This window comes from Dromiciops gliroides, chromosome 3 (assembly GCF_019393635.1).
Source record: "Dromiciops gliroides isolate mDroGli1 chromosome 3, mDroGli1.pri, whole genome shotgun sequence".
Lineage (NCBI taxonomy): Eukaryota > Metazoa > Chordata > Mammalia > Microbiotheria > Microbiotheriidae > Dromiciops > Dromiciops gliroides.
Window position 1 is genome coordinate 536,557,714 of NC_057863.1, and position 19,278 is coordinate 536,576,991.

Genomic DNA, 19,278 nt, shown 5'->3' on the forward strand with positions numbered 1-19,278 from the left:
CCGTAATTAAACTCACCAAACACCTCAACAGCCCCGCCAGTCTAAGGTTGCTCTTGTGCCACCTGGACCACAGTCACCACACTGAGAGCACAAAACATACGCCGCCAGCGCAAGGGCTCAGAAGGAAAAAGAACCAAGTTCCAGAAGGCTAGGCAGCCTGCCTCCCTTCAAGGGAGCATTCAATCTCTCCTTCCCTCAAAAGGGGAGATCCTTCACAAAGCTGCTTTTCTGAGCTTAGTAGCATATGTAACCTCGGGGTGGGCCAGGTGTGGCCCCTCCTAAATGAGTTATAGCTAAAAATGGGAATATTAATCTTTACCACACTATACAGCCTTCTTATTTTTTTTTTGTCTTTGGTATACGAGCATCTAGCATAGAGTCTGGCATGGAGTAAGAGTTTAATAAGTGTTTGTTGATTGATTCCAAGGAGGAGAAGGGCAGATCTTGGAGGGAATAAGAGGACTCTAAGCCAATGATACAAAGCCGTTATTCAAAGTCACACAAATAATGGTAGAAGAAGACTAGAACTCGAATGTCCTGGTCTTCAGTTCACAACACACAAGTACCCTGGTAGGACTCTATCTCCTAAAGACAGAACACATACATACACACAGAGAGAGATTCGGGCTGGTGGGAAGAGTAAATCATTCTGATTTATTAGGTAGCAGAATATTGGCTCAGTTGACAGCTACCCATGCTCTCTTACTCTTCTATGGCCTCTTGTTAGCCATAGACACACCCCATCCCCCCACCCCATTCCCCCTTTCCACAAGTGCTCTTCTGGAAACCAAAATGCCAGGCTGGAGAAGTCCCAGCAGGGATGTTTCTTTCATCCAGAAGGCCCCAGTACAATGTGGGCAGCTTGTCCGCTGTGGGCTTCATCTATCTTAGGAAAGCAGGCCACTGTCAAATCAGGACTGCCACCTTCTTCATCTGCTGCTGCTAGCTCCTTTACCTATGGAGGACCCCCACCTTCCCCCCACCACCAAGATCCAGTGAAACAGAATCACAGGTCCCAGAGGTATGGTGCTTCACTCCTTTAATTTCATACCCTCCCTCTTCACACCTTTTTAAATGATTATAAGAAGCAGCGGCTCAGCATAGGGGATAGAAAACGAGCCTTAAGAATTAAGACCAGGGGCAGCTAGATGACACAGTGGGAATAAAGCCTAGGCCCTGGATTCAGGAGGACCTGAGTTCAATCCAACCTCAGACACTTGACACTTACTAGCTGTGTGACCCTGGGCAGTCACTTAACCCTCATTGCCCCACCCTGCCAAAAAAAATAAATTAAGAAGACCTGGGGTCAAGTCTTGTATCCAGCACAATCTAGCTGCAGACCATTGGCAAGTCACTCAACCTCTTTCAGGGTCTGGTCTCCTGAACTACAGTCACATTAGGAGTTCCCCACACTGATTATATATTTGTTGTTGTTCAGTTGTGTCTGACTTTGTGACCCCCATTTGGATTTTTCTTGGCAAAGACAGTGGAGTGGGTTGGCCATTTCCTTCTCCAGCTCAGTTTACAGATGTAAGAACCTTGAAGCAAACAGGATTAAGTGACTTACCCAGGGTCGCCTCGCCCAACTAGTAAGATGTCTGAGGCCTAGATTTGAACTCCGGAAAAATAAGTCTTCCTGCCAGGCCCTACCACTCTCTCTACTCTACCATGTACATATTGGGGCAAATAGTACTAGTAGCAGCCGCAGTATAATATTGTATACTATTTGGGCTATCACAAACATTCATTTTATTTCCCCAATCACCCCATGAGATTAGGACAGAGAGTGTTTTTAGCCTTATATTTACGTTGAAGAATTGAGGATCAGAGAATAGATTACAGTCTGATCCGGTACCAATGGTTAGTTAGTGACTGGTCACCCTGGTCATTCTCCTTTCCCTCATGTTTGGGGAAGCAGGGAAAGGCAGTGGAGAGGCAGAGTGCCACAGACAAGAGTTCACTTTTTTTTAATCCATGGAATGCCATTCTAGATGCCTCATCGCCCTATCCCCAGTGCCTCCACCCTACTCAGTGATGCATTTCCTGGTCTCCTTCCCATCTTCCAACAGAAAATGGGCACACATGAGAAGTTCCAAGGCTCCTAAGGTCCCTAGAGGCCATCCTATCCCCCCCACTTCCCCACTCACCCCCATTTGATGGTGAATCCAGTCCAAGAACACAGCCACTTTGGTATAGACTCCTGGCCTGTGGCGCTTCCCACAATCCCAGCCCCAGCTCACCATGCCCACCAAGCGCCACATCCCTCGGTCCAGACACACCAGGGGGCCTCCACTGTCTCCCTTAGAGACCCCAGGGACAGAGACAGAAAAGGGAGCAGGTTGGTTGGCTCCTCTCAGGAGAAGGATATCACTTATGGCCACTGCCACCCCACTTCCCCTTCAGGTGGCCATGGACAGAGCTAATGCCCACCTTACCCAAAGCCCTTCTGTGAAGAGTCACTCTTCCCACTCCTCTGGCTCCTTCAGACGACTAGTGCCCATGGTGATTTTTATATAAATCACCTCTGCTCAGTCTAGGTGAATGAGTGTTTCATATGCATTCATCATTGTACCCACCCCTCATTCCTGCCGGTTGCCTAGAGCTCCCCAGCCTGAGCCCTCTCAGTACCAATCCCCCCAACCCAAATTTCCTTCCCTCTAGCACCTGGCATGCATCAGCGTGCCCATCCAGGTAGCCAGCGCAGAGCATCTGAGGAGTGATCATGCCTTTGTACATGCAGGAGCTGTTGCAGAGCTGGGAGCTGATCAGGGGGACCAAGCATTCTGGAGGGTGTCTGAGCCATACGCTGGAGGAGGCAGAGACAGAGGCAAAAACTGAGGCTACAGTCCTGTCAGATGGGACCAGGGGACGGGGGAACAGAGGCCCTGGGTAGGGTACCATGAATGGTCTAGGCCTTAGACTTCTACAAATGGCCTGTTATAAAGCCACAGGAGGGTAATGGTATTTTGTGGGGGACACAAAGAGAGGCTCAGGGAAGAGGAAGGAATAGAATACATTGGGGGGGGGGGCAGCTAGGTGGCGCAGTGGATAGAGCACCGGCCCTGGAGTCAGGAGTACCTGAGTTCAAATTCGACCTCAGACACTTAACACTTACTAGCTGTGTGACCCTGAGCAAGTCACTTAACCCTCATTGCCCCACCAAAAACAAACAAAAAAGAATTGACATAGAGCTGTCTTCCCAACATGAGTCTGGTCCAGAGGACACCAGACTAGGATATCTGGCCAGAGAGGGCACCCGGGAAAAGGAGATCTGGAATACAGTGATATGGGTAAAGGAAATGAATGTGTCACAGCCAATCTGCTCACAAGGGGAAAGGGGGTTCCTCCCAACCACCTTTTGTCCAATACCAACCATCCATCCTTTCTGGTCTTGCTCACCTTGATGAGGGGCTGTGGAGCCCCAGCCTGACACCCAGCATTTGGAGCCCTGTGGGAAATCCTGCTTCATTTCTGGCAGGCACACAGCCCTCACCGTGTCTGGAGAAGAAGGACACAGCCCTGGCTTCCTACATTGGCCTTTGCTAATTCAGCCCCAGCTGAGGGCCTGAGGCCCACACCCACAACCCTCTAGCAAACCTAGGCTCTCTTCCTTGTGCTGAAGACCCCTCCTAGTCTGGAGGGGTGGGTCAAAGGGAAATCTCATCAGGGGCGGGTTCCCCGCATATTTTCCGGATGGGGTGCTACTTCTTATTTCCCCCACAGTCTTTTGACCACCAAAGTGAAGCCTCAGGAGGAGACAAGGACGAGGGGAAGGCTGAGAAAGGAAGTCACCACTGGACTGAGCAATTTGCTCCCTCCTCCCCACAGGGATTTTCCTGGAGCCACAGAGAATGCGTGTGACTGAAGCAACTAATATGGAGATCAGACAAGTATGGTGTCTAGCTCTCTGTGCTAGGTTATCAGGAAAGTCGTCCCAACTGGGCCCCCAACCCACTTAAAGGGCCAGTGCCCAGTGAGATCATGCCTTACTTACCAGAGAAGTTCAGTGGGGTCTGGAGCTTGAGTAGAGCAATGTCATAGTCGTGTCTCTGCTTGCGGATTCTAAAGCGGGGGTGCAAGATGATATTTTCCACCGTGGCCCCCATATGTGGCATGATGTCACTGTGGTTGACAATCCCCACAAAGACCCTCCAGCTGGACATGTGGGACAGCCTGCAATTGGACAAAGAGATGACGCTAGGAGCTGAGCACAGGGCACAGGTGGGGCAGGATGACTGTGATGCTGGGGGCAGAGGCAATTGGTCCTCTTGGGAGCAATGTAAAGGATAGAAAGAAAGAAACTCCCTCTGGGTACAGACCAAGCCTTATACACATCTGCATTTCCACATCACCAAGCATGGGGAGCATCAGCACCTTGACCAAGAGCTGGGAGGAACCTCAGAGGCCGTCTGGTCCAACCTCAGGACCAAAAAGGTTAAAGAACACAGGCAGTAGGCAGGTAGTGATAGGAGAAGGTTCTGAATCTCAGTCTTTAGACTACAGAGTCTGGGGGGGGGGGTCCCCACTGATCCACATTGACGGAACCCAGAACAAGCATCTATTAATATTTTATGGTTGATTGATGAGTTAGATGCCAGAAATATAAGGGAACTCCAGCCCCTCAATTTGTTACTGCATCATTATTATCAAGCAAGAAGCACTGTGGTATCATAGGAAGAAGAGTCAAAAAGCCTGAGTTCGAATTCTGGCCCTAGGTTCAAATCCTAACTCTTCCTATGATTAAATGGGCAACCGTGGCAAATTACCTAACCTCTCTGAGCCTTGTCTTCCCATAGATAAGAATGTTCCACCTATCTCTTGAGATTGTTGTGAAGAGAATAAAGGAGGAAATGGATTGAAATTATAAAACTGTAAAGAACTAAATAAATGAAAGGAATTTATATAAGGGTTCCTTCCACATTTAGCTCAGATGCCACCTCCTTTTCTGACCCCTCAGTTATCAGCATTCCTCTCTGTCTCTCTGTTCTGTCTCACTGTTTCTTCTTCCTTCCTTCTCATTCTCCCTCTCTCTCTTTTCTCTGTGTCTGTCTGTGTGTGTGTCTGTCTGTCTGTCTGTCTTTCTCCCTCTCTCTCCCCTTCTCTGTGTGTCTCTGTCTTCTCTCTCCTCCTTCTCCTGTCTCCCACTTCTCCTCTCTCTCTCTTTCTATGGCCTCTGTCTCCCTCCTTCCATGATTAAAATCCTTTGTATATAATTTGCATTTACTTACTATATGTTTGGTTCTATCCCCTCTCCACAAGTAGAGTGTAGGGCTCTGGAGGACAGGATGGTTTTATGGATATTTTTTTCTCCTCAGTTCCAAGCAGCGAGTTGCATATTTTAGGTGCTTTAAAACTATGTTGAGGGGCAGCTAGATGCGCAGTGGTTAAAGCACCGGCCCTGGATTCAGGAGTACCTGAGTTCAAATCTGGCCTCAGACACTTAACACTTACTAGCTGTGTGACCCTGGGCAAGTCACTTAACCCCATTGCCCCGCAAAAAACAAACAAAAAAAAAAAAACCCTATGTTGAATGAATTGGAATTTATTATGGTTGTTGTTAGCATTCTTGAGAGTAAGGTGATGTATTTGTATCTCCACTTCCTATCCAGAGCCAGAGACATACTTAGTAACACTTGTTGAAGAAGTGAATGGTCATCATCATAAACATAATAGAAATTGTATGTGGCCCCAACCTAGTGATGGCACAGAAAATACTCTATAAACACTAACTCTCCCCTCTAGAAAGTCATCACCTACATCAGACACACCTGTATAGAACATAAAGACAGGACCAGAGAGGAACATGGGCCCATCCACAAATGAACAGACGGGGGCTCCCATGCTCCCCAGGGCTCAAGCAAAGGTTCATTGAGGGAGTGGGTGGGGAGCCTCTGGAGACATACCTGTAGACGCAGTGAGCTGCAGTCACCACCCAACTCGGGGCTAGCACAGAGCCTCCACATGAGTACTGGCCCCTTGAACATGCTGACCTCCAGGGCCAGCGCCCAAGGACAGCAGAGGTCCCACCGATAATCCGGGAAGTCAGGTGCTGGACCCCACATGCTGGCCATAGTTGGTGGGAGTAGAAATAAAGGAGGAGAAGTTGGTGTCAGCACTAGCATTGAGCTCCTTGGGGGGATGGCCTGGGCCTATGGGGTCATGGAGTGATCATGGCTAACTCTCAATAATACTTGGGGGTAAAATGGGAAGCTTGGCTAATGGAACTCCACACATATCACCCCCTCATCCCTGTAACCCCAATTTGACCAAGAGTTTCTACTTCCTCCTGGTTTTGTGCCTGCGTTAACAAGTTGTAGGACAGACTTAGTTGAATTTCACCTCAGTTTGGACTCTAGGAGGTGAAGAGGAGGAAGGGAAGGTATAAAATGGCCAAAAGACATTTGATAACAGGTACAAAACAGTACCTAGATAATTCTAAGACTTCATGAACTATGTTGGCATCTCCAGGGGAATGGAAAAGGCCTCTTGTCACTTCATTCCCATTGACCAAGTCCACACTTAGCTTCCCTTTATGGGACGCCATATTGTCCCCTGGCAACATCTCACCCCTTTCCCCCATGAATTATTAAGTCTACAGATAGAATCATCCAATAATGAATAATGGGTCAAAATCAAATAGGATCCCGTGTGAGAGTGGTGCATAGGTAGACAAATGGTCACCACATACATGTAGAGGTGAACAATTACCTCACTAGTAAACAGTTTATACCTTTATGTTTACACATAACACCAGATTGTAAGGGAAAGGAGTCTTCCCATTGCCTAACCTAGGGCTCTGCACACAGCAGGGATGGATGAATAAATATTTGTGAATTATATATGTTGAGGATTGAACTACCCCCTAATCCCCCGCTGGGACCCCAACTATAGAGAGGGCCCTGCCAAGGCCATCCATTTCCACATCCTCAGGTTCTGCTCATTCCTCTTCTAGGGGCCAAGATGGAACTCACCTGAGCATTTGAGGGAGACAACTTGGCCCAAGGCACAGCTGTTCTACAAAGCAGTGGGGATTAAGAAGAGGAAGCCTTAATGTTGGTGCTTCTTGCTCATACCCAAGGGCTCAGGGCCCTTTTATCTCATAGCAATATTGTCACCCTTTAAATTTTTGTTCAGTGGATAGAGTGTCAGGCCTAGAGTTTAGAAGACCTGAGTTCAAATACAGCTTCAGATACTTCCTAGCTGGGTGACCCTGGACAAGTCCCTCAACCCTGATTGCCTCAGTTTCCTCATCTGTAAAATGAACTGGAGAAGGAAACGGTTAACGAATCTAGTATCTTTACCAAGAAACCCCAATGGAGGTCATGAAGAGTCAGACACAACTGAACAACAACTAAAAGCTCTTGTCCCCCTCCTCAGAGGCAGACATCAGAATGGCCACACACCTTCAGTTCAGTCTTCATTCAGACAAAGCAAAATCCACTACTGGCAGCAAGGGTAGACATAGGCTTGAACTATTTATAAACAACTAGATGGTTGTAAGTGAATGAGTGCTAGAATTGGAGTCAGGAAAAAAAGATCTGAGTCTGAATCCTGCCTCAGACACTTACTGTGTGGCCCTAAGCAAGTCACTTAGCCTCTCTGTGACTCAGTTTCCTCATCTATAAAATGAGAGTCTCAATAGACTATTACTATTGGCTCTGAATCTATGACCCCATGATCCTATTTACAGTTTAAGCATATACATCAAAGAGATACAGTGCTCAGTCATCACGAGTCCAAACAATTCCCTGAGAAAACTATACTTGCCCTGTCTTGCTCCCAGTTGAGTTCGGCCCCATCAGACACTGGAAAAGTCTCCATTTCACTAGTCCTCACCCTACCCTAATCTCTTCCCTCTCCTCCCCCACCACCTGCATGGTCCCTGCCTCCACTTTGGCACCTCTGTTCACTAAACTCAAGTGTTTCTAATCTCCCCCTGGAGAAAACAGAAAGGCCTCCCCTATTTATATACTCCGGTATTTACTCATGCCACCCCCACCCCCACCACACACACTCCTTCCTCTCCTATTGATCCTGCAGAGTCTGAGAGAGGGGGATGTAGGACAGGACAAGAAATGCAGGTATCCCCACTCATTCATAGTGGGGTTGTTGCATTGGTCCTTGCCATCTTCCAATATTTGTAAGAATATCTTCCAGACCCGAGGTATTTTTCTCTCTGGGCAGTCCACTGATCTGGCAGGAAGAGGGGATTTATCTTCTTGAGGAATTACCCCGGATCCTTTGTAATTTCTGGTTAGGGAAAACTCTCTGCCTCATCCCTAGAGCCCCTAGTGGCCTGACATGCCTCCCTCCCCTTGAAGCAAAAGAAGGATTTGTGCCTAAGGTCTCCAGGGGAAATGCGTGTTATTTTTTTTTGTGTGCAGTGAGGGTTAAGTGACTTGCCCCATGGTCACACAGCTAGTAAATGTCAAGTGTCTGAGACTAGATTTGAACTCAGGTCTTCCTGAATCCAGGACCGGTGCTGTTTCCACTGTGCCACCGAGCTGCCCCCTCTCAGGGGAAATGGGGAAAGATTCCTGCTCAACCCAAACTTAGCTCCCCTACCTGCGCTGCCACATCTGCTCCAGGTCATCACCCAATCTGGGAAGAAGCTGAACAAACTCCTGAGAATTGTTGACCTTGATCTCAGTCAAGTTCACTCCTTCGTGGTGAGTGAGTCTTGACCAAAATTAAAAAAGAAAGAAAGAAAGAAAGAAAAGGGTAGCATATCTAGAAATAAGAAGAAATTGATTGAAACTCCAGCAGAAGGAAGATAAATTAGAGAAAAAGGAGGATTTTCCAAATTGGAAGATATTGAACTGGATGGCTTGGTGAGGAAGGAAGACAGAGCCTTCCTTCTTTGTCACTGTAGAAAACAACATAGATTCTCAAAAGTCTGGGCTGAACTGGGGTCTGAAAGCAAGAGAACAGCCTAGGTGACCTCAGCATTGGGACCATCTGAAAGAAATGGATAAATATGGACAAATAGAGGCATCTGCCCACCTTCCAGTCCTCTCCTTCTTCCTCCTCTCTATTTCCCCACCCCTCCTCCACTCCCACCAAGGTACCTGAGATGCCCGAGGTGTCTACAAATCTGGGTGCCTAGGGCAGGACTCCAGCCCTCATAGCATACCAAAAGCCAGCCTGGCCACGTCCTCACCTGCACTTCCAGTAAGAAGTTTCTGGTGTTTATTCTGAAAGATACTGGAACCACAGCATGAAAAAAAACATGTTGTCCCCTGTGCCCACCCGCACTCAGAGAGCAGGAAAACCCAGTCTCTCTGGAACCCAAGAGTGAGCCCCTGAGTCTGGACAAGATGGTGTTTGATAGGGCTGGAGAGAAAGGTCTTGGTACAGACATCCATCTCAGTTATTCTGGATGGAAACCAGCAGGGGTGTTTTCCAAAGAGAAGGCAAAATGCACAGATTAGAGAAAATCCAGATCCCCAAACCCCAGGCCCTTGCCCCAGTTTGGGCCAAATATTCCACCTGTCTCTAAGAAGAACTCTGTCTCCTGGTACAAGAGGGAAAGCCATCTGGAGCTCGGTTTTCTAAGACTGCCTAAGCGTCTAGATGTCTCCTTGCCCCAGGTCCCAACTGAGTAAGCTGAAGGGACAGTTGGATTGCCCCAGAGACAATGAGTCAGCACAGACTAAGAGCCAGAGTCTCCGCCTATTTAAGGACAGGCCCAGCTCAGTGGCTCTGTCCCTCTCCACCCTGATGTCTCAACTTCCCTCCCTCTCTCCCAGGGAGCCTTCCAACCATCCTTGACTATAGTTGATGAGAGTAGAAACGTAATGGAGGCTCGGAAATTCTCTTGACTTGCATCCAGAACTGAGAACGTGAAGGGGAGAATCGTGGAGGGATTTCTCTCAGCACAGACTTGGTGAGCAGGACTTGAGAAGGAGGGAAGCAGTCACCCCACCTGACTTAGAGACCGTTGGGTGGGGGGGTTCTCTGTACAGCTCATGATGTTCTTTTGTTGCAGGTCCTCAACAAGGCATTGTCTTGAAAAGCAGAACTAAAGAAAGAGATGAAAAGGGATGGGGATAGGGGAGGTCAGGAGAGGAGACTTGTTCTGGAAGGGCCCAGTGACAGCCACCAAGGAGAACCAGGGAGTTCTAAAATGGGGCAGGCCTCCTAAAGAGGCCACTTCATCCCTGGCCCTGTCCAGGGCAATTAGGTAAAAGTCTTTCACCCATTCTAGCAAAAGCTGTTGCATAAACTCTCTGGGTCAATCATTAATCATTCAGATGACTTATACCCCTCACTATTGAAAAGTTCCTCTTTATGTCTAACCCAAGTCCTTCCTGCTGTGGTTCTAATCCATTTTCCCTTGCTCTCTTCTTGGTGGAGATTAGGAATAATCCTTATCCCCCTTCCTTCTTTAGTGGCCATCTCTCTCAAGTACCCCCTTCCCCTTCAAACTATCTCCCCTGCCCCCGACCCATGCCAAACCTGTTATTTTGTCCCCCATCCTCCTAGTTTTTCTATATGGGTCAGAAAGGATTGTTTATAAGGCCTAGGAAAAACAAGAAACAGGCCTCATTGTCCTTGGCCCAGTGTCCTCAGACCCAGAGACAGTCCTACTATGCAACATATCACTGACCTAGAAGCCAGATCCCAACGCCTATCCCAGCCATCAGCCCAATGGTCATGAACAAGATACACCCACGCTTTCCCCACCTTGGAAAGGTCCAGCCACCATCGGGAAAGTCTGTAAAAAGGAGCAGAGAGAACTTGGGACCCAGAACCCCGACAGCCCAATACAGGCCCCATCCCCATGTTCCACCTTGAGGAATCCTCCCATTGGACCATCAGCAAGTGACCTTGAAGGTCACCTCTGTCATGGGAATGGAACGGGGAAAGGGGAGGAAACTCAGTTGTCCCTCTTCAGGGCAACCTGAACAAGAGAGCTTCCTCTTCTTTCTTCTTCCTGGTCAGGAATAGGAAGAAGAGGGAATGAACAAAGACTCTGCTGACTTTCCGTTTCCTCATGTGTAAAACAAGCACGGGGTTACCTGGATGGCCTGCCTCACAGGGCTGCTGGGAGACAAATCAAAGAATACAATGCCCCATTGCATGTGGAGGGCTCAGTGCTGGTCCCCCTTTTCTTCTCTCTATCTTCTCCCTCTGGGTGATTTCATTCCTCTGATGGGCTCAGTTATCCACCTCCATTCAGATGACTCCCAAGTCCTAGACACCTGGCCCTAATCTCTCTCCTATGGAACCGCGACCTGGGGGTCCCATAAGGCATCCCAAACTCAACATATCCAAAACAGAAGACGATCTTTCTCCCCAAACCCCACCTCCCTTTCTAACCCTCCTATTTTTATTGAGGTCAACACCCTTCTGTCAAACACTCAGCTTTGAAACTTCCAATTCTCCCTTGGCATTCTGCCACCCCAGTATCCAGTCAGAAGGTTAGCCTTGTCAACCCTGCTTTTACAATATGTCTTGTTCCTCCTCTCTGCGCATGTGGCTCCCATTCCAAGTCCAAGCACTCATCCCCTCCCCACTAAACTGCTGCAATAGCCTCTAATTGATTTCTGTGACTCAAGTCTCCTCCCTTGTCAATCTATTCTCCACACAGGTGCCAGATTGATATCGACCACAATCACTCCCATACTGGAGAAGTACCAGTGTCTCACTATTAGCTCCCAAATAAAAATACAGAGATTTCTTTTTGGCACTTAAAGCCAGACTGACTCCAGCCAATCTTTCTAAACGAATTTCACATTATTTTCCCTCATGTGATCTATGCCCAACTAAATTTAGTCACTTGCTATTCCCCTGTGGCCTTTGCCTGAAGGCATCCCCTTCATCTCTTAGAACTCCCAAAACTGCCTGGTATTTACTTTGTATATTTAGTGGCTTTCCTGTATGTACCTGTACTACTCTTTTCCATTCAGAATATAAGTTCTTAAAAACAGGCCTTATTTTCATTTTTGACTCTGTACCACCAGCACCTAGCATGATGATTTGCGCAGAGTAAAGGCTAATCACTTGTTTAATTGAATAGATGTGCTTTGCAAACTATGGAGGAAGAGGGGAGATGGCAACCCCAGAGATTAGAATAGCCCACAAACTACTCTTGTGCAATGCCTGATAGTTGTCAGGTCAGAGAAGGATGACCAGCAGCAGACCCTCTCCACCCTCAAGGCCTTCTTCCAATGTTTGTGATAGGATCCTATAGAATTTCCCACTGTCCTCCCCGACCCTGTCCTCACTGAATTGCTCCCGGTACTGGACTATCTCTGGCCCGCCTCCTGGCTCCTCTCTGGGGATTCCTGGTACCGGGCTGGCCTCCCCTCCAGGATGATCTTTCAAATCATGCTGGTCAGCCAGATTCACATTCTAGGAAGAAAAATAAGTTAAAGATATAAAGAACCCCCTCCCTCCATTATCAGACTCAGACTCTTACTCTTGACATTTTGGGCTGTCTGGTGAAGCCTGTGTATATGTGCTTCTCAAAATAAAAATTTTCAATTTATAAAACAAAATACAGAGGATTACAAAGGAAACCAATTTAAAAAAAGAATGTAAAAAAAAAATTAACTAAAGGGGCAACTAGGTGGCACAGTGGATAGAGCACCGGCCCTGGATTCAGGAGGACCTGAGTTCAAATCTGACCTCAGACACTTGACACTTACTTAGCTGTGTGACCCTGGGCAAGGTCACTTAACTCTCAGTGCCCAGCCAAAAAAAAAAAACAGTTCAGGGGCAGCCAGGTGGCACAGTGGATAAAGCACCGGCCCTGGATTTCAGGAGACTGAGTTCAAATCCGGCCTCAGACACTTGACACTATCTGTGTGACCCTGAGCAAGTCACTTAACCACTCATTGCTCCCCCCAAAAAAAAGTTCAGAGACACCCTCACTTCTAAGATAAGAAGCCCCCAAGCAGCCAGTAAACCTTGGATGTTTGGCAAGCCTCTTAGCAGATGCCTCGACCTCCTGGTCTTTAGACTAGTCCAGTGGGCACATCATCCAACCCTTTATCTCCCCTCTTCTCCACCCCAGCCTTTGTCTGTTGCCTCACCCATCCTCTCGTCCCTCTCTCCTCCCCTTTCTAGGGCTAACCTGTCCCAGGTCCCCCCGGGCCCCTCCCACCTCCTCTGGCCCTCTGTCCACCTCTTCCTCTCTCCTGCCTCCATCCTCTCCTCCTACAAACATGGCCAGGTCTCTGCGACTCTTAGAACCAGACCTTTCTCTTCCTGTCGATGGGAGCTGCTCCTTTTATCAAGGCTTACAGAAAGGGTTTTGGAGAAGGAGGGTTCCCCTGGTTGTGGACCTGGAGTGCCAGTTTCCTTGAACAGACCCCAGAGCCCACGTCCACCCTAGTCATCACCCAGAGAACTTGAGTCAGGAGGAGGAGCTGGGCCCTGGGCGGGGCAGAGGCTGGGGCATGTCCTCATCCCTTCTCTGCAAATGAGCACAGAGCTAGGGACAGGCATCCCCCTGCCTGCCAAGGGAAGGGCCCAGCAGGGGGCCTAGGACTCTGGAGCAGGAAGAGAGAGCAGCCTGTGGCTGCTGGTTAGACGGGGCTGATACCAAAGGAGATCAGCTTTGGAGGCGAACTGGGTAAGGAGGCATCCAGCTTTACCCAAGGACAGGACCAACTGGCTCTTAATGTGCTTTAAGCACAGACACTGCCTGGACAGAACTGAATTAGAGGGGGACTAGGACTTGGAGGAAGAGGGGAAAGAGAGGGAGAGAGAGAGAAATTGAAACGGGCCTGGTCTTTCTGATCACCGCTTCCTTTTCTGCTATTTAATATTTTTATCAATGATTTGGATAGAGGCATAGATAACTGGCTGATCGTAGGTGGAGATGATACAAGTCTGGGAGGCATGGATATTAAGCATAGATGACAATCAGGATTCCCCTTCCCCCCCAAAAAAGAGAGATCATGCCAGGCTAAAAAATTGGGCTAAATCTAATAGGGATATATGTAAAATCTGACACTTGAGTTCAAGAAATGGATTTCACAAGAATGGGATGGGAAAGGTATGGTTGTCTGGAAAAAGATCTGGGGTTCCTAGTGGTCAAACAGCTCAGTTTGAGTCAGCAGGGTGATTATGGCAGGCAGTCATGAACTTGGGCTACATTTAGAGAGGGGCATAGCTTCTTGGGGTAAGGATGTGATAAGGATGGTTCTCTGTCATGCTCAGAGACAAGAGATAAGCCATTGAAGAGCTCGACAGAGTGTAGAGGAGAGGAATCTGAATGGTGAAGGACCTTGAGTCCGTGCCATATCAGAATCAGGTGGAGGAAGTGGGAATGTTTAGCTTGGAGAAGGCTGAGAGGACCCATGGAACCTGTCTTCAGCAATGTGAAAGACAGTAACATAAGCCAATATGGAAATATGTTTTGCATGATTTCACATGTGTAATTGCTATCATATCATTTGCCTTTCCGGTGGGGGAGGGGCTAGAGAGAGGGAAAGGATTTAGATCGGAGAATTTTTTAAATGAATGTTTTTTTGTTTGTTTGTTTGTCTTAGTGAGGCAATTGGGGTTAAGTGACTTGCTCAGGGTCACACAGCTAGTAAGTGTTAAGTGTCTGATGTCGGATTTGAACTCAGGTACTCCTGACTCCAAGGCTGGTGCTCTATCCACTGCGCCACCTAGCTGCCCCTAAATGAATGTTAAAAACAATTAAGTCGTATTTTTAAAGGCTGTCATATAGAAGAAGAGTTAGATTATTTTGCCCCAGAGGGCAGAACTAAGAAAATAGGTGGAAGTTTTGAAAAAGGCAAACTGAGGTTTGATATAAGGACAATTTCCCAATTAGATACAGCAGAATTTGGAGAGGTGGTAGGGTCCCCCGCACTAGAAGTCGAAGACCAGAGCCTGAAGTCCATGGGCTTGTGTTGTCTCTTTCAGGCCTAGGCTGAACTAGATGGCTGCTGATAACTGTCTTTGAGAACTATCCTTTAAAGAATATTGTCTGTAATTTTGCCAGGAATCAAAATCCAGTCCTCTGGCCTGTGGTTTGCTGACTCTACTTGTTTTGTTTAAATCCGAATGTTGGCCCTTCTCCAGTCCGATAGCACAGCTCCAACCCTCGACTGAATAGGATTGTTTGTTCTGCCCCTGACATCTTCCCTAGTTTTGGCCTTTGGGCTTCACAGCTCTGTTCCATCTTTGAATTTTAGCCTGATAACTTTCCATCGAATTGAGGAGGAAGGAAAAAGTAGATCTGTGTTAATTTCTGTGATACCTTGTCCAGGTCAATAGTCTATAAACATCTCTGAGAAATGATCTCAGGAGACCTATGAGTAGGATCAATTGCCAGAAATGGGGCAGAAATGAAATGCCACCAGCTCCTGGGGAATGATGAGCAACCAGATGGCACAGTGTACATAGTGCTGGGCCTAGAGTCAGGAAGACCTGAATTCAAATCCATCTTCTGACACTGACCAGCTGTGTGACCCTGTGCAAGTCACTTAATCTCTGCCTAAGTTTCCTCTTCTATAAAATGGGGTTAATTATAGCACTTTAAAGTTGAAAAAGACTTCATACTCCAAACCCAGTGTTCTGTTCACTGCACCGCTCTGGGAATGGGACATTGATGGGTGTGGAAAATCCTGATTTTCAAAGAGAATTCCCAGGGCCTGCCTTTATGAGACTGTCTTATCCAGTCTTCAAAGTGAATAAATCACCAAGTAAGTGAGAGAGGCCTGCGGAGCTGTACTAGGGTTGGGGGCCTGACTAGACAGAACTTCAGAAAGCGAAGAGTAAGTACCAGCTTCAGCCCCATCCCTGGAGTCACTTGAGGAGCCTCCCCCCAACTCTGAAAAAGGCAAACTGAGGTTTGATATAAGGTTTGAGAGGGTACAGCAAGGGGAAGAAAGGATAAATAGAGCAGATCTTACCATGTGAGAGAGTACAGGGAACACAATGCTAAGGCTTCGGAATCTGCTATGGTAGGACTTTCCTCTGTTCCCTGGGAGCTCCTGGCTGGTTAAGTACCCAGAATCCTCAGTTGGGCTGGATTGCCAGCTCTTATCTGCCACCCCCTCTCTGTATCCCCCAGGAACCCCCTCCCAGATGGTCCCCCAGGTGAGCTGCCATTCTCCAACAAGGGGGAAGGAGGGCTGGGTTGGCCAGAATCACCACCCCTTCTAGATACTGATTGGATGCCCAGAAACATAAAAGAGTGTTGGGGGGGGCAGCACAGAAGGTGGGGGTGCAGGGGGATGACTAGTGGGCTGTTACCTAGCAACGTAGTCCTTTGTGCCAAAAACCGTGCAGTCTTTGCGTGAGCTGGGCAATTTTCCTCTCTAAATGAAGTCTGTCTGGAGATGGGTGAAGACAATATTAACATTTGTTGACATGTTTCTGAGTTAGGCTTCTGGGCTTCACCTGCTCTCTTGTTGGATTGTCATTCCCCAGGGAAGGGGTAGTTGTCATAATATGTGGGTGATGACAGGAGGGAACTCAGATGCCCCCACACTCCTAGAGGGGAGGGGTTCTCCCTGAACTGAGCATCAGTACCATCTGAGATTCAGCGAGCACCATCTGAACCCTGGCTGGGCCTGGCAAGCACAAATGTGAGGTGATTTCTTTGGGGACATATGGAATGGACCCAGAGAAGGAGAAGAGACAGATGGGATGGGAGCTGAACTAACTGGTGCCTCTCATCCTAAAATCTGTCTCTCTAATCTTTTCCTGCCTTCAAGGGCTCAGAAGAGGTCTTACATTCATCTCAACTAAACCCTAATAGTATTAGGTGAACATAAAATTTCTTTAAAATGGGATGATATGTGGTAACATTTGAACTAACTTGAAAGGTTGCTATGAAGAAAACTCTTTGTAAAACTTGTATAAATGTGAGCTAGTATTCATTATCTCCTAATATTTAAACTCTCTAAGCCTCAGTTTCTACATCTGCCAAATGGGGATAATAATAGCACCTACCCCACAGGGTTTTTCATGAGGATCAAATGAAATAATACATTTAAAGTGTTTTGCAGACCTCAGAGTGCCACATAAAATGATAACTTATTGTTTCTATGCCTGGTACAGAGTGGGTTTTTTTTCCAGGTGGGGGGCAGGGCAGAGGGAAAATGGTGGTGGCAGAGAAGAAGTGCTATGGCATCTTCAGTACTGTGAGGACCTGCCAGTGAGAAAATTGGTTCTACCCAGGTAGATCAGCATTGGGTCCCACAGCTTAGGGTCTTAGATGGTCATCTTGATCACTGAGGGGTTAAGCGATTTGTCCTGAGTCATGCAAGCAGTGTCCATGTCAGCAGCGGGACCTGAACCCAGATCCATCTGACTGTGTTCTATCTACAACACTGCTCTACCCAGCACAGAGAGGACACTAAATGTTTGTCATCTGATTGATCAGCGAGCAGATTTCGGAACCTTATTCTTACCTTCCCGTCTCCCAGTTTTCCACTCAAACATGAGCATATTTAGTTCTCAATTCTTAGGAGACAGGAAAAGCATACCACTCCTCTAACATCCTGCCAGTAAGAAGACTGTGGTCATCTGATCTTCTGAGGCAGTGACATAGAAGAGGGGGAGAGCTTGAAATGTCTCGCCTAAGATTCTTAGAACTCCTAAAATGAGATTATAGTCATTTCTGGGTGGTGGTTGTTCTCTGTCCTTTGTTCTTGAAGAGGACTATGACATCAGGAGGTGATGTCATGACTCGCAATGAATTGGATTTAAGTGAGGGAGGACTGTGCAAGGTCACCAACCTCATTCTCTCCTACAGAGCCATCTGGGTCCAATGGCAAGATATATATCAGGATGGCCCCAGATGTTTAAGGGAATTGGGGTTAAGTGACTTGCCCAGGGGCATATCTGAGGTAAGATTTGAATTCAGGTCCTCCCAACTTCAGGGCCAGTACACAACCTAGCTGAACCAAATTTCTGAACAGTAGTTTTAAGGAATGGCCCAAGCTAGCCATCCCTCATTTTCTGAATTTTGCCCCCATTTTCTCACGTGAGTATCTCATTCCCTCCCTGTTTTTTTTTTCTTTTCATATGTTACCTTCCCTCATTAGAGTATAAACTTCTTGAAGACAGGGACTGTCTTTCTTTTTGCTTGAATTCATATCTCCAGCCCATAGCACAGCTACAAGAATATAGTAAGTGACTGATGAGTCTGCTGAGGGCTTAATAATTAGTGAAGGAGAATATCCTTCCTGAAGAGGACTGGGACATCCTCGACAATTAGAAGCAGCTTGGCCTTGATCGTTATAGGATACCTAGAATCATAGGATTTTAGAGTCAAAATCTCAGTGATCTTCCAGGCTAGCCACCTCCCTTCCAACACTCATTCTGCAAATGAAGGAGCCAAAGCCCAAAGACTAGTCATGCAATCATAGACCATCCCGGGAGGAAGGAGACTTCAGGGACATCTAGTCCAAACTGAACCTCAGTGAGAATCCCCTCTGCTTCCCTGGAAAATAGTCATCCAGCTTTGGCTAAAAAACTTCCAGTGAAGGAGAACCTGCCATCTCCTAAGGCTGACATTAAGTGACTTGCCCAAGATCACACAGCCAATAGGTGGCAGAGCTGTTATTTAAGCCCAGATTTCCTAATTATCTCTCTTGGTGTCTTCATCAGCTCCCTAGTGAATCTGTTATTATGAGCAAATATCATCACCCCATCATCGATGAGAGAAAGGGGTCCAAGAAATTGGGATGAATGTGATATCAAATAACTATGTAGATTATATACATAATGTGTATATATATATATATATATATTTATGTATGTATACATATGTGTATATAGTATATGCAGGTATATCTCTATTGTGTATATACATATTTTTATATATGTACATACATACACATACATACATATATACATGTGTATATATCCATTCCTAGCCTCTCTCTTGAGCTCCAGTTCCACATTACCATCAACTCTTGGATATCTCAAAATATCCTATAGTCATTCCAAACTCCTGAGTTCAAATCCCACCTCAGACACTTACTAGCTGTGTAACCCTGAATCACTTACCTCTGCTTGCCTCAATTTCCTTAATTACAAAATATAAAATGGTTGTTAGGAGCAAATGAGATAACGTTTGTAAAACAGCTTAGTACAGTGCCTGACAACTATAAATGCTTATCCCCTTCCTCTTCTCTTCCTCTTCCAAAAAAGAATTTATTATCTTTTCCCTAAAACCCTCTCTTCTACCCAGCTCCCCTATCACTATCGAGGATACCTTGACATTCTCCCCAGTCCCCAATGGTGTCACAACCTTGGTGCCACCCCTCCAGTCTTCATTTTCATCTCACATATCCAAGT

The 19,278-nt window shown here is 47.0% G+C and overlaps 1 protein-coding gene across 1 annotated transcript; it reads right to left on the reverse strand.

Moving 5' to 3' along the window:
* Positions 1–1,968: 1,968 nt before the first annotated feature.
* TMPRSS5 (transmembrane serine protease 5) lies at positions 1,969–15,982 on the reverse strand. The gene is given in 15 exon segments (XM_043997127.1): positions 1,969–2,300; positions 2,665–2,780; positions 2,783–2,806; positions 3,400–3,498; positions 3,995–4,173; positions 5,904–6,063; positions 6,972–7,014; positions 8,553–8,679; positions 9,069–9,204; positions 9,926–9,949; positions 9,952–10,004; positions 10,006–10,021; positions 10,610–10,717; positions 12,231–12,357; positions 15,879–15,982. Coding segments are annotated over 15 exon segments (1,491 nt in total). The 5' UTR covers positions 15,882–15,982; the 3' UTR covers positions 1,969–2,024.
* Positions 15,983–19,278: the final 3,296 nt, after the last annotated feature.